At 52.0% G+C, this 13030-nt stretch overlaps 1 protein-coding gene across 3 annotated transcripts in view; it reads right to left on the bottom strand.

Annotated features, from left to right (window-relative positions):
* RhoGEF64C (Rho guanine nucleotide exchange factor at 64C) overlaps nucleotides 1-13030 on the bottom strand; it is a 106130-nt gene that overhangs the window by 25363 nt on the left and 67737 nt on the right. For all 3 annotated transcript variants that reach the window (XM_025298502.1, XM_025298501.1, XM_025298503.1), the window contains one exon: nucleotides 10617-10836. In XM_025298502.1, the coding sequence (XP_025154287.1) occupies nucleotides 10617-10742 (126 nt within the window). In that variant the 5' untranslated portion in view covers nucleotides 10743-10836. The remainder of the gene's footprint in view (nucleotides 1-10616; nucleotides 10837-13030) is intronic.

The following is a 13030-nucleotide window of genomic DNA, read 5'->3' as shown; positions in this document are numbered from 1 at the left end:
AAACAGAAAAGAACTGCGAAAGAGGAGCAGCAAGTCCTGTTGAATGACGCAGCCCGCAAGAGAGACTCTTCGTTTAATAATTCGCTCAATTCGCAGGGAACCGCGATGAGATCGCGCCTTCGTTCCGCGATTTCGGTCGTTAAACTAGAGCGTCGGAGCGGCGCTCGCGCAGCTGCGACTGCAACGAGACCTACGTGCAGTCGTACGAGGCGCGTAAGATCGGAAAATGGGGCAGCCGACCGCCCGGGGGGCGAACAGCGAGGTGCACTTTACTTTCTCGTCCGTGCGGGACTTTCGTAAAAATCCTGTCCCACAGGCTCACGTAAGAGCGGCCTGTCGTTCGGCCGGCCGGTCGAAAAACAGAAAGTAAACTAGCGTACTTGTACGCGAGCGGCGAGCACACGTAGACGAGCGGCGGCGGGTCACCACCGCTGGTTCGCGTTCTGGAACGTGTGCGCGCTCTCTACGTTGCAGGTGCTGCGAGAAAACGGGCGTGGCCGACGAAATCGGATTTAGATCGAATCGATTGGACGGTTTTTCTGACAAAAAGCCGGCCCGACATCGGCGTGGAAATGGAGAGAGAGAGAGAGAGAGTGAGAGAGAGGGAGGGAGAGAGAGAGAGAGAGAGAGAGAGAGAGAGAAAGAGAAAGAGAAAAGAAGCGAAACATTTCGCGTAAGCGAGCGATGCGACACCTTTCTCGAAGGGGTTTTCGATTTCTGTTTCTCTCTCCTTCGCTCTCGGTGCATGTGTGTTTTTTTTTAACAGCTCCCTCTACAGCGAAAATTAACGTCGTTGGCAGTGCATGGTAGCGCAAACACTTCCGTGCAATTAGAGCTTCCCTTGGAGAGACTACCGGTAGTCTCTTCGCGCTGTGCCTCTTCTCTCTCTCTCTCTCTCTCTCTCTCTCTCTCTCTCTCTCTCTCTCTCTCTCTCTCTCTCTGTCTCTCTCTGTCTCGCGAGCGACTCTTCTCCGATGTTGGTCTAACTCTTGAGAACACGAGATGAAATCTCTTCGGTGAAACGTATATACCCGCGCGCGCGCAACATTCAACTTCAAAGCGCGACTTAGCAGCTATTACGTAATACCTCGTCGAGCACTCGAGATACTGCAGTTGGATGCCGACATGATCAATTGTGGGAATCGGACAAACGAGAGATCAGGCGGTCGATTGCGAAAGGAGGTGGAAATTACAAATTTACCAGCTGTCAACCAATGAAAGTGCACGTACTCTGATGAATTCGCCGACTTTTTTTCTAATTTTCGCCTCGTCTCAAGACGCACAATCGGCCCCCTGAAGCGGACAATTGTCGTATGTTTTGTCAAGCCACGAGAGTGCACAAGTTGTCTCTCACTTTCTTCCGCTTTTTGTCCGCTCAGGAAGAAGATACGATCGTACCACATAATAGGACGTCTACGCGTTTCACTCGGAAGGAGAAGAGATGCACGCGTCAAGTCGCTTCCTAAGGGCCTTTAACGCTTCACGATCGATCAGATATGGGACATTAAAGGATCGCAGAAGAGCAATTCGATCCACGTATTCGCCTTCTTTGGAACGAGAGAAGCCGGAGGTATCCCGAGGCTTCCTTTCACGTCGATTTTTCTTTTCGGTTACCCGCGTCTCATTCTGCACCGGCGTCTTTAACTCGGCCGAATGAAAGAAAGGCATGAAACGGGCATCGGGTTATCTCTGGAAGAACATGAGATCTCGCTCTCGATAAGTCGCGTGTTAATTCATAAGGCAGCGTGTACCGAAGGCGACCCGAGAGAGGGAGAGAGAAAGAGAGAGAGAGAGAGAGAGAGAGAGGGAGAGAGAGAGAGAGAGAGAGAGAGAGAGAGAGGGGGATGAGCACCCGCGTTGCATGATTACGGCGGAAAAACAGCGACGGTTCTTGCGAAAGCATATGAGGACGACGGAGGAGGAGAAGCTGGAGGAGAGGGAGGTGTAGGAGACGAAGGAGGTAACGAGGAAAACGAAGAAAAAGGGACAGGTGAAAGAGCACCCGCGTGCACTTAGCCGCACTCATCCCGCCGAGGTCATCTCGATAGGTCGTAGTCACATGGCGGGGGAGGGGGGAGGGAAGGGGGAAGTAAATTCCTCTTTGCTAATTAATAGCTGTGGTACTACTGGTCACACGCGGCCGATCCCCCTTGGTCTTTCGTAGCTCTCATAAATTATCCGCGAGATAACGAGCGTTTCAAAGCGGCCGAGCGGCGAAAATAATTGCCGAAGGGCGAGCCGCAATCCGCGAGCGAATTTTCAGCGGCGCTCCGGTCTCGCGGTTCTACGTGAAAAGGCGAGATCCTTCGGCAGGATTTCGGTCGTCGGCGTGATTCGCGAATGAAATTCCGAGTTCCGCGTCACGGATCGACGAAGCCGAGCCGCGCGATACAATCGTCAGTCAATTCGGTCAATTCGGACGGCCGAGCGATTTTCTCAAACACTCCGCTGAAACGCGCCGGCGACTTCCCGCGTGGAAAAAACATCGGGAGAGACGGATTTCCCCGGCGCTGACTACGTCCGATAAACGTAAAACGGCCGTCATTAATAAACCGCGTCTTATGCTATTCACGCAGCCGCGTATCGCGCGCGAGAAGTCGTCTTAAAAAGCGGCTCGGCAGTTCCGTGCCGACAATTGCCTTTCCGGATGAAAACGCGTCTGTTACGCTCAAGTAAGCGTACCTTTCCGGCTCGGGTATCGATTCCAGGACAGGTCGATGACTCGAGGGGGGGAGGACTCCGTTTGAGAAATTATCTATTCCTCCTCCGCACACGAACGACGACATTCCCTTCCCCAGGCACGGCGGGCGCGCCTATGTTTCTCCCTCCCTTTTTTCCGCCTTTCCTCTCCTCCTCCTCCTCCTCCTCCTCCTCCTCCTCTTTCTCTCCACTTCTAACATCGAACCCATACCGATTGTACAAAACGCAATAGTCATAATAGCAATCATAACTGCGGTAACAGTTTTCATTCCGCCCGTTACCACGGCAATTATAGCCGCTGCCGCGAGGAAAGAGAAAAGCTGGAGATGCGAGACACGGCTTCACGTCCTGACACAAGCCAGGATATTTCTACCGCGGAGAACAACACCGCGCTCCTTCGCCGGCTTCGTTCGGTTAATCCTTCGCCGAAGGCGCGGCCGCGGAAAAACTGGCTGTGATCCTCGGGACAGTGCGAGGTATCCTGAGGTTTGCTAGTCGATCGATCCCGACGATCTCGGAATCGGCAACGTCACCACGACGTTGTCCTTCCTCGCCCGCGAATGCGTTTGGCTTCGTTGTCCTGGATTGTCGCAGGGAGAAAGCGCCCGCGCGAATGAGACACCTGCGGTGCTAATTCGACGTTCCGCGAAGATCGCTTTATCCGACTTTACTATCCACGCGATTTTATATATACGAGGCTTGATCAAAAAAACGAGAATTTGGAAATTACGTGCGTTGTATCTTGTCTATTCAGTTGATTCTTTTTTTGTGCGTTGGTAGCACTGCCAGTGACGTACGTGTCGATTTTCAGGCAGCTGCGATGCTTACTTTGTGTTTGGCGAGCGAATGAGCAAGACGTACTTCAGTGTGTTTGGCGATTTTTTGTGTGGCGAAATCAGCCGAATCAGAGAGCATACCGCTTTGCTTGTCCAACATTCCTCGGCGAAATACAACACCATGTTGTGATGCCGCAACCACCTTATTCTCCAGACATGGCCCCCTGTGACATTTTCCTATTTCCCAACCTCAAAAGGACACTCAAAGGACAACAACGTTTTTCAACAATAGATGAGATAAAGGCGAAATCGCAGATCCAGCTCAAGACAATACCTCAAGACAATAAAAAGAGGCGTTCCACCGGTGCTTCTCAAACTGGAAACTACGTTAGCACAGGTGTATGATATCACAGGGGGACTACTTTGAAGGAGATGGGATAAACATTGAAGATTAAATAAATACTTTCCGAGAAGATTAACAATTCTCGTTACTTTCCCGATCAAACCTCGTATATATGTATGTGCGTTTGCTGGATTATTTTATTACGAGTATTGCATACGCGGGGCGTTATCGCACGCGATCGCGCGGCTAAACCGACCGCGTGCACACGCATCCTGGGGTCACGGTGGATGCACCGCGGATGCGCATCATCCTTGTGACTGCAGCGGTGCGTCTCCGGGTTGCACAACCGCGCGCCGAGACCTACAGCGGTGTTATTATTACGACGACGCGCCACACAATGGCGAGCGTCTATTCACGCGCGCGCGCGCGCGCACACACACACACACACACACACACACACACACACACACACACACACACACACACACACGCGCGCGCGCGCGCGCGCGCGCGCGCGCCTTCGTAAAAGCTCTCGTCGCGCAACAACATGCTACTCACATCGGCCGAGAGATTCGCGATTTTCAGGCGCATTTCCCCGCCTCGTGCGCCTAGCTGATCAGATCAGATATCAAAGTCCAAGCGAAGATTTATATGTACTTCCCACGTGTTTCTGATTTGCCCGTTTGAAAATGTTTGAAAAAAATCAACATTCAGGGAGGAATACTCGATGATAATCTGCGAGAAAAATATATCGCAGACTTTTTGATCGCAGATGAAAACCATAGCGCCGACGAGGTGAAACCTCGACGCGGTGTGGGAAGTAACGATCGATCGCGACTATCGACTACCGTTACGCGAGCGGAATCCGCCGGAATGACGCAAAGTGTGCCGCGTAATCGTGGGGAACGATTAAAACGCGCTTGTTCACCATGACTACGGCGCGGAAAGTTCGAAAGTTCGCCAAAGCGCGGAGAAGGCGGACGAGAGGAGAGGGGAACGCGTGTCGCGAGATCTCCGATCTGCGAGCGCGATCGTTTTTACATGAAAATTACGTCAAGGAAAGGAAAGTGACACGCTTGGCGGCTTGCGGCGGCGGCGACGGCAGCGAAATTTTCACCTGACGAAGAAGCTGTCACGACGGCGGGAACGAAGCCCACCGATGATAAGAATTAGAAGCGATACGCGCCAGCGAGTGTGACGGCGACGCGACACCTGTGAAACCTGTACAGTCGTCCCCGGCGTCGAAAAAGTTGGATAAGAGGACGCCGAGGGAAATCGGGTTGTACGTGAAAACGCCGAGTTGAGGCCGCGATCGTCCGGTCAGGCGTAAATCAACGAATTGATCCTTGACCCTAGCGTCGAGCCGTTTCCGCGGACGTTACCACGCAGAGGTCAAGCGAATTGACCAATTACGCCGCTCCGGCTAATTAGGGAATCTCACCGTCGGACAGCTCTGTGCTGTGCGTGGAGAAACCGAAGAGTCGACAGATCAGAGATAAAAGTTTCTTGAAAATTAGGACGGAGATGCTGAAGACAGCGCAAGGTATCCGATTCTTCAGAAGCGATCCCCTAATTTTTTTCGATATCAGCGGAAACACACATGACACGCTTCGGACGCTTCTGAGATTCGTCTCGAATTTAGAAACGTGATTCTGCACGAGTGAATAATACAAACACTCGTCGAAAAAGAGAGGGAGGGAGAAAGAGACTAAAGCGGACTTTTCGACCGCGGCGTGCGATTGTACTGTTGACGAAAGTCGCGCAGCGAGATTTTATCCGAGCTCGAATTCTCGCATCGTGTTCCAACAGTGAAGACAAAAAGAAAATTCCCGGTCATAATGAATAGGGTACTTTTGCAGGAATAAACCGGCGCGCGCGTTTCTTTGTCGCATCGAGGACTTTATTTTGCAATCGTGTTGTCACAATGAGCCGGGCAACGATACGTTTTGTCGCACCGAATCTAATCCCCCAACGTCGCCCATGTCTCAGGTGATTTCTTTGAAACACGATCCTCTGCGAGTACGGATACCTGCACAACGCAGCGCGTTACGCGAGACAGATATCGTCAACGCGTTTTACATAATATCGCAGACACACGAGTACTGTTCACACGGAGCGAGAAAAGATTGGTCGAGTAAACGCGACAATGGGCGAGCCGAAGGCACTTGGGACAATCAAGGAAACGGAATCTCGCGGAACCTCTTTTAGAAGCCGATCTGATCCAGAAGAAATACGCTCGCTCCGCGTTTCATCGCCGCGCTAACCGAGCTTTGGTGCGCCGTGCGGAAGGAGAAATTCACACGCGGGCAAGCATATGTACGAGCAGAAATGTCAAGGGACCGTATCGCGTATCGCGCCGAGTCAGCCTCGGAGCCTGTTACGATCGAAAGAAATTGCGGGAGAATAAAGTCTCGAAAGTTCCCCACGGCGATGTGGGCCAAATACTAAACCAGTCTCGCGCGAGCACGCAACAACTGAGAACGCTCCAAGGAGCATGGAAAGTTACGCGCGTCCGCGCGTGCGAGATCCCGTGTGTATGCTCGAATAGTTATATAAACTATTACCGGTCGCGAGTTCGCGCAAACACGGCGGAATGTCGCCAAGCTCTCGGCTTACGGATCCGCTGATACGGCGGGGCCGCCCGCTCCGCCAGTCGGCCGGCGAACGAAAAGAGACGGATAATTATTCAGCGACAGGCAGCTTCTCCGAGCGAGCGGCGTCGTAGTTTCGCATTTTTCATTCCGCTCGGACGACGCATTCATCGGTCGACGACAAACGAGTCTGAGACGAGATTTCGGAATGTTATTCGATCGATTCGCCAAGACGCACGCGACGTACGTGGAAGACGAAGCGCGAGAAAACATCCCCCGGCATCATCCCGGCTGACTTTCGCGGCGAAAATACACACGGCTTGCCGCGCGGTTCAGCGACTCAGTTGGGAAAACCGTCCGCGGTAAAAGGCACCGCGGCTATTATTGATATAACGTGCCGTACTCATACGTCTTGCCGTGTTATCGATTCACGGAGCCCGTGCATGCCCGGGCATGCCTCGCGATCGTGTTCGTATCTCGGTTATCCAATTAGTCGTTGCGTCCCTCGCGAGCGTTGCGCTTAGCGAGCGCGTTCACATAACGCGTTAAGGAAATTCGTATCGTGGCCGGATTAAGCATAAATTACAGAGCGCAGCGTGCAGCCGCCGGCTAAACGTTCTCGCGGCTGTTTGAAATTTATTTTCAGAGACGGCGCCGTCGTAAACAAGGCACTTAGATGGTGCGTGCTAACGCGCTCGCGTGCGTAATTATAACGTCTCACGTGTGCACGTGTATGTATGTGTGTGTGTGTGTGTGTGTGTATGCATGCGCGCGGTGATTTATGCACGCGCGCATCATAACGTTCCTCTCTTACCCTCGCGAATGTTCGATTCGCGTATCACTTTCCACGGAGCGGAGGCCTCCGTCGCATAAACGCACGGGATTACACGCGGAATCGCGCGAATTTATCCCCATTCGTAACACTCGTCGGTGCTGGCGGGCTAACGATACTTGTAAATCCGCGCCGGCAGAGCCGTCGTGATAAATCAAGGTGAGTAACTATAACGAACAACGCGGCGACTTGAGAGAGAGAGAGAGAAGAGAGCGAAAGAAAGAGAGAAGGAGGGAAAAGAGAGATCGGGTAGCACGAATCCGCGGCGTCACCTGGCGCATCGTCGCCGTTAATGCAACGCGCGAGTGAAACTATTTCTCGCCGAAAAGCGAAAGAAAAGACCGACGCGACGGAGTAGCCGAGTAGCGAAGCAAAATACGCGCGCGCGCGCGCTCGTCTGTTGTATTTGTAATTTTATCGCAATCGCGTGGGAGATGCGCACTCACGACTCGTGTCAACCAACACTTTGTCCGTGACTGAACCGGCCGACACTCGAGACACACAGCCTCCCGCCGGCCGAGGCGAACCTGCGGAAGGCATAGCGTGTCATCGCAGAAGGGCAGAACGTGAATACGAAGTATTCGATGTCATAATCGACGACTGGTTTTCAGGTAAAACCAGGCGAGCCATTGTCCAGCTGGCCTGAAGGAGGACTGAAAAGCACGTAGCCTGTCCTTGCGTCACCGACGACGCGACTGTCCTTCGCGAGACGTTTTCTGTTTCGGGGCTTCTGCTCTTACGTGCCTCGGCTACTCTCTTCCTCTCGTGATAACACGCCACACGTCGAACGTGAGCGCACGCGACCGGAGTATCAATCATACACGGCTGATTCCGAAGGTACATCAAACTGTATCCAAGTGAAATGATCGGCACGCTATAAATTATACAAGACACTTCTTTGCTCCCCTTTGAGGTAATTTTCATACTCTGAGCGGAAAATTACTTTCGGAAGCAAAAAGTGGCAAAAAGTTTGAAAGTGATTTGATCGACGAGTGATTTATCGGCTTTTTACTCACGACTTACGTATACATTATTTTTACGGCGGCTGGATGTAGCTTAATCCGAAGTTGTCTGGTTATTTGTGACTCTTTTGTGGATACACAAAAAAATTACTTTCCAAAGGCAAAGATAACGCAGGATTAGAAAATAAATTACGTATTATTTATTGTGTTCGGATAATTTACCTCGGATGGCTTTCGAGACCGTCGATACACGTCGCGGTTCGCAAAATGAATACTTCTTGCGGCTAATGATACCGTTAATGGTGACACGCGAAATGATGATCGAGTAGATTCAGGTTTTCACGGCGTGCTCGTGTGCTTCGTGTCAAATAAATGTGCACGCATCGAAAGACGCCGCGACACAATTTTGGCATTTTCTCTCAGTTTGCGCAATTCCCCCGTAATGATGGTTGGTATTGCAAGCAACCGGCAACTTTCTAATGTAACCCTGACATTTTGTACAGCTGAGAGCCTGAGGTCCGCAGGAGTAGGATTCTTTTCTGATTTCCGGATGTTTAAACAAACGAGCGATTCGCCTAACGGAAATAAACGCGAGGCGGACTTTGTGAGATCTAGCGTGAAATTTCCGTCCGAGTGGGTTTCTTACACGGCGGGTAAAAAATCGAGACCGCATACCGAGCTATAAGTTTTTCGACTGTCAATGATGACCGGCCGGATCCAACCGAGGTGGAACATTAAGCGGTCAGTCCCGCTCGTAAAGTACGCGATGTCAATTCGCGCCGCTTAAGCGATTCGATTCTCGTTTCGCAGCAAAAAAATCGCCGCGAAGCAATCTTGGCACCGCGTCGCGTATCGGCGGACGATGACGGCAATTAAGCGGCGAATAAAAATGTCGCATCGTTATGAAACGTGCCGACGTGGCGATAGATGAGCGCGATGTTGTCTCTCCGGCTAAATGAGGCTGCTGCAGGACGTGTTTATCCTCGCTTTTGGAGAGCACTCTGACGAGCTTACTAGGAGCCTAGAGAATAAAATGCGATTATGCGTGTATTCGATGAGCTGAGATTTGTAACGAGGATTGCGTAAAGGGAAATGCGCCGAGAGCGCGTCCTCGCTCTCGATCGTTTTCAGGCGTTTGCGTGTCGTGAAATTCTAGCGAACCTCGTAAAAGAACAAGAAAATCGAGATCGTCAGGAAGCTGAGCGAGCTTCGGGCGAACCCGAAAATTCAGATCAGGATTCGAGAGTGTCCGTGTTTGTAAAAAAAAAAGAAAATATTCGACGAATCAAAGTCCGTTCCGTTTACACATTTACGAACGTTGCATTGGGCGACACGCACGAAAGCGTCCGAGCAAATTTCCATCGCGAATGACAGATCGCCCAAACCCGACACGCGATGTGCGAAACGCGATGGAAAAGGATAGCGGCAAAAAACAGGCTGGAGAAACGGAAAAAGCTACGATCCAGAGGATGATAGCGCTCCCCCCTTGCCCGCCCTGCGTAACGTCACGTCACGTTCATTCATCCCCGCATTACGTAAATACGACGTACAGCCGGCAATTAACTCAGCCGCGAGAGCACTTTCCCTATTTTGACACGCCGCTGTTGCTCCTCCGCGCGCCGTAAACATCCGTAAAAAACAATCGAACCAGCAACTTTTACCAGGAGCCGTTCGCTACGGGCGGATCGTTGAAACCGACTTCACGATATCGGCGATCTCCTCGCGGATGCTTGTCGCGCGGGCGACTTCTTATCCGACAAGTTGCACATCACACCGTCGCGTTACGCAAGAGCATTCTCGCGCCGGGCTCAAAAAGCAGCAGACAGATTAACGACAATGTTTTCCCCGGCCGAAGAAGCAGAGACTCGCGGCAAAGCCGGCCTCGCCGCAAACAGCGATCGTAGCGCGCGGAGGCGTACGGTAATCGAAGAAGCTCCAGAGACGGATGCATCAACCGCAATACCGCGTGTGCCACGACGACGCGGTCGTTGTGTAAGAGGTTCGGAGCGCTCCGCTCGGCAAAAATGACCGACTCGCCTGGCCTCCGTCCGAGGAAATGGCAGGACGGACACTTTATGCGCCGCGAGTAGTAATTAGACCACGCGCGCGCTGGAGAAATGCAATACCAGAAAAGCTCTCGTCGGTTGCCGCGCCGGAGAGCTGTATCTAATAACCGGCCGCAGATGAGGTTCCACGATCTCAACCTCGGCTGTACCGTTATGTAAAGAGACGCGTCTCTCTGTCTGTCTCTCTCTCTCTCTCTCTCTCTCTCTCTCCCTCACGCCCGCGCCTTCACTCGCGCGGTTGAGATACGCTCTCTCGCGCCCGCGACGAGATCGCACGATTCCGCAAATCCGGATATCCCGACGCGCGCGCGATATTCCCGGCCAGAGAATTTCGAGAGACTTATACCTTGCCGGAGGTGGGCGAGCCGGACGTCGGGCTGAGACCTTGCTGCAGGTGATACATCTTCGGGCTGAGCATAGCTGGTGGTGCGCCGAGGCTACCCGGGGCGACAGCCACGCTCGTCATGGTCATTTCCCGCGACGGTCGCAGACCTCAGCGTCTTCGCAACACCAGTCCGCGCCCTCCTGTCCTCCGCGCAACCTCGCATCCTCAGGTCGTGGCGAGTCTGCAAAGCACAACGAGCCGACCTTTACAACTATCATCCTGCTAGATGTCTCTTCAGGATATGTATTCGTAACATATTTATTCGTAACATTCGTCGCGCGACTGACAAGCGACCGATCGCTTCTCTCCGTAATAGGGAAATGTCGCGCTGTAGTCGAGAAGGATGCGCGCGTTTGACGAGAAATCATCAACGTCGTCTTTCCGGATGGCCGGATGAGGTAAGTTGCGATAAACAGCCCGATGTGAGGCATCAGATGAAGCGCTTGCACGTTATTCCACATTTACCTCGCATTTCCGTTTCAGCAGGAGAACATCTCGCTAATCGCGAGTTGCGACGCCGTTACTAATTGCATTAATATCTCCGCGGTGAGATCTACGTTGCAACGGCGAGACGATGAATCCGGGTTCGACAGTAGCAAGAGCGGCGTCCCCTTGCACAATCATCGCGATAAGTTACGACACCTGACAATGGTGTACCGTGCAATTTCGCTCGCTCGCTCTCTCTCTCTCTTTCTCTCTCTCTCTCTCTCTGACAGGTCGCGATTGCGCAATTTTCGTCGCGCGGGATATTCGACCGGACCTAGAAAGGTCCTAAAAACCTAGGAAATGCTAATTCGCCGGAGTTACGTGCATTTGTTGCTGATAAATATATCCCACAACTCATTCCGACGCGCGTTCTCGTCGATATTTATTCGTTTCAGCGTGAAACGATCCGACGGACCGTCGATGTTCGCGCGGCATTTCTGCGTGGTGGCCTTTCCTTGCCTGGATCCGCTCGTTTGGTGAGACCCTCCTCTTCATGTTGGTGTTAACGACAATTTTAATAGTCTCAGAAAAATTACGTTATCGAAGTGGACGTTAAGGAAACCGACGACAATAAAATGTGCGAATTTAAAAGTCAGATGCGAAATGAAGATTCACGAAAAAGACCGTTGTATAAGCGCGCGTTTATAATACAAGCGGGGATCCGCTTCAGTGAGGAGTCGTCCATACGGAGAAATTCCGCCTGACCCTCCCGTTCGTCGCGTCCAAAGTCCGGAAGTCAAAGTTGCAAGAGAACGAAGCCGCCAATAAAGTGACAAAAGAGTTTTACAAGTAATGCATAATTAATTACACATTAGCATCGCATATACGAACCCGTCACGCTGGCTTAAAAATATTTCGCGCAGAATACGACGGCGAGCAAGCGAGTTAGAGCAACGTTGAAAGGGGTAAAAAAAGCGCGGGGTGGGAGAGAAACGGGCCGTGTGAATTTCGCCGTGCGACGACACTCGCTCATCCGAGGAAGAAAAATTGTAAACTGTAACGGTGCAACGATCCGCGGCTAACAGTCGATGCGAACAAACACCACAAATTAATTCCAGGAACGAGGGAACGCGATGTACGAGTGACTCGGTAGCACTTAATTAACAGAGCGAGAGAATATCTAAGCGGAGCAGCTAACTGTTCGAAGAGAAAGAAGAAGAAGAAGAAGAAGAAGAAACGAGCGCGTTCGCGGGAGCATTTCGCGATTAAGCACCGGTCGATGGCGTTATGAAGCATTCAGGCGGGTAATAACCGTCTCCAAATGTTAAAAGCAATTCTCACCTAACGTCTACATTCATTTTTACGTAATTTTCGCTCGACAGAAAAAGGAAGGATTACAAGTGCGGGACCGCGACATTCGTTCGGCAAGGTCCGCTCGAAAGGAAAAATAGATGAGCCGCCGTACACAAATTAAAAACAATCGTATTGTATCCTTGTCTCGTCCCCGCAGTTGTTCTCTCTTCTTGCGACGACGAACCAATTTAATTTCACGCGCGTTCGTGTCGGCTGTCAGACGGAAATGTAAATGTGGACGTCGTCCCGGGCCCGTAAAATCCCCACCCTCGTCGTCGCTTACGGGCAGCTCCTTGTTCGCCGCTGAACGCGTACCTGCTCGAATTGCGTTTGTACGCACGGAAAGCAGATGAAGACGTCTTACACGGCGAAGGAGAGCCACCGACCGACGCGTTACGACCGTGGAACGCATTCCGCGGATTCCTCCTCGTCGATGCGCTACCGGCCGGCCGCCGCCGCCGCCGTCGCCGCTCGTGTTGTGCGAGTAAACACGCCGAGTAATAACCGAGACGAGCGTAAAAAGTATCCGCTGGGACTACTTTTGCGCGCGAGATCGCGGAGAAGAAATGCAAAAGACCTATCGAGGGCGCGTGTCA

This window comes from Harpegnathos saltator, unplaced genomic scaffold, assembly GCF_003227715.2.
Source record: "Harpegnathos saltator strain DR-91 unplaced genomic scaffold, Hsal_v8.6 scaffold223, whole genome shotgun sequence".
Classification (NCBI taxonomy): Eukaryota; Metazoa; Arthropoda; class Insecta; order Hymenoptera; family Formicidae; genus Harpegnathos; species Harpegnathos saltator.
The sequence above is the reverse complement of the archived record's forward strand: the minus strand, read 5'-3'. Positions and strand labels throughout refer to the sequence as shown.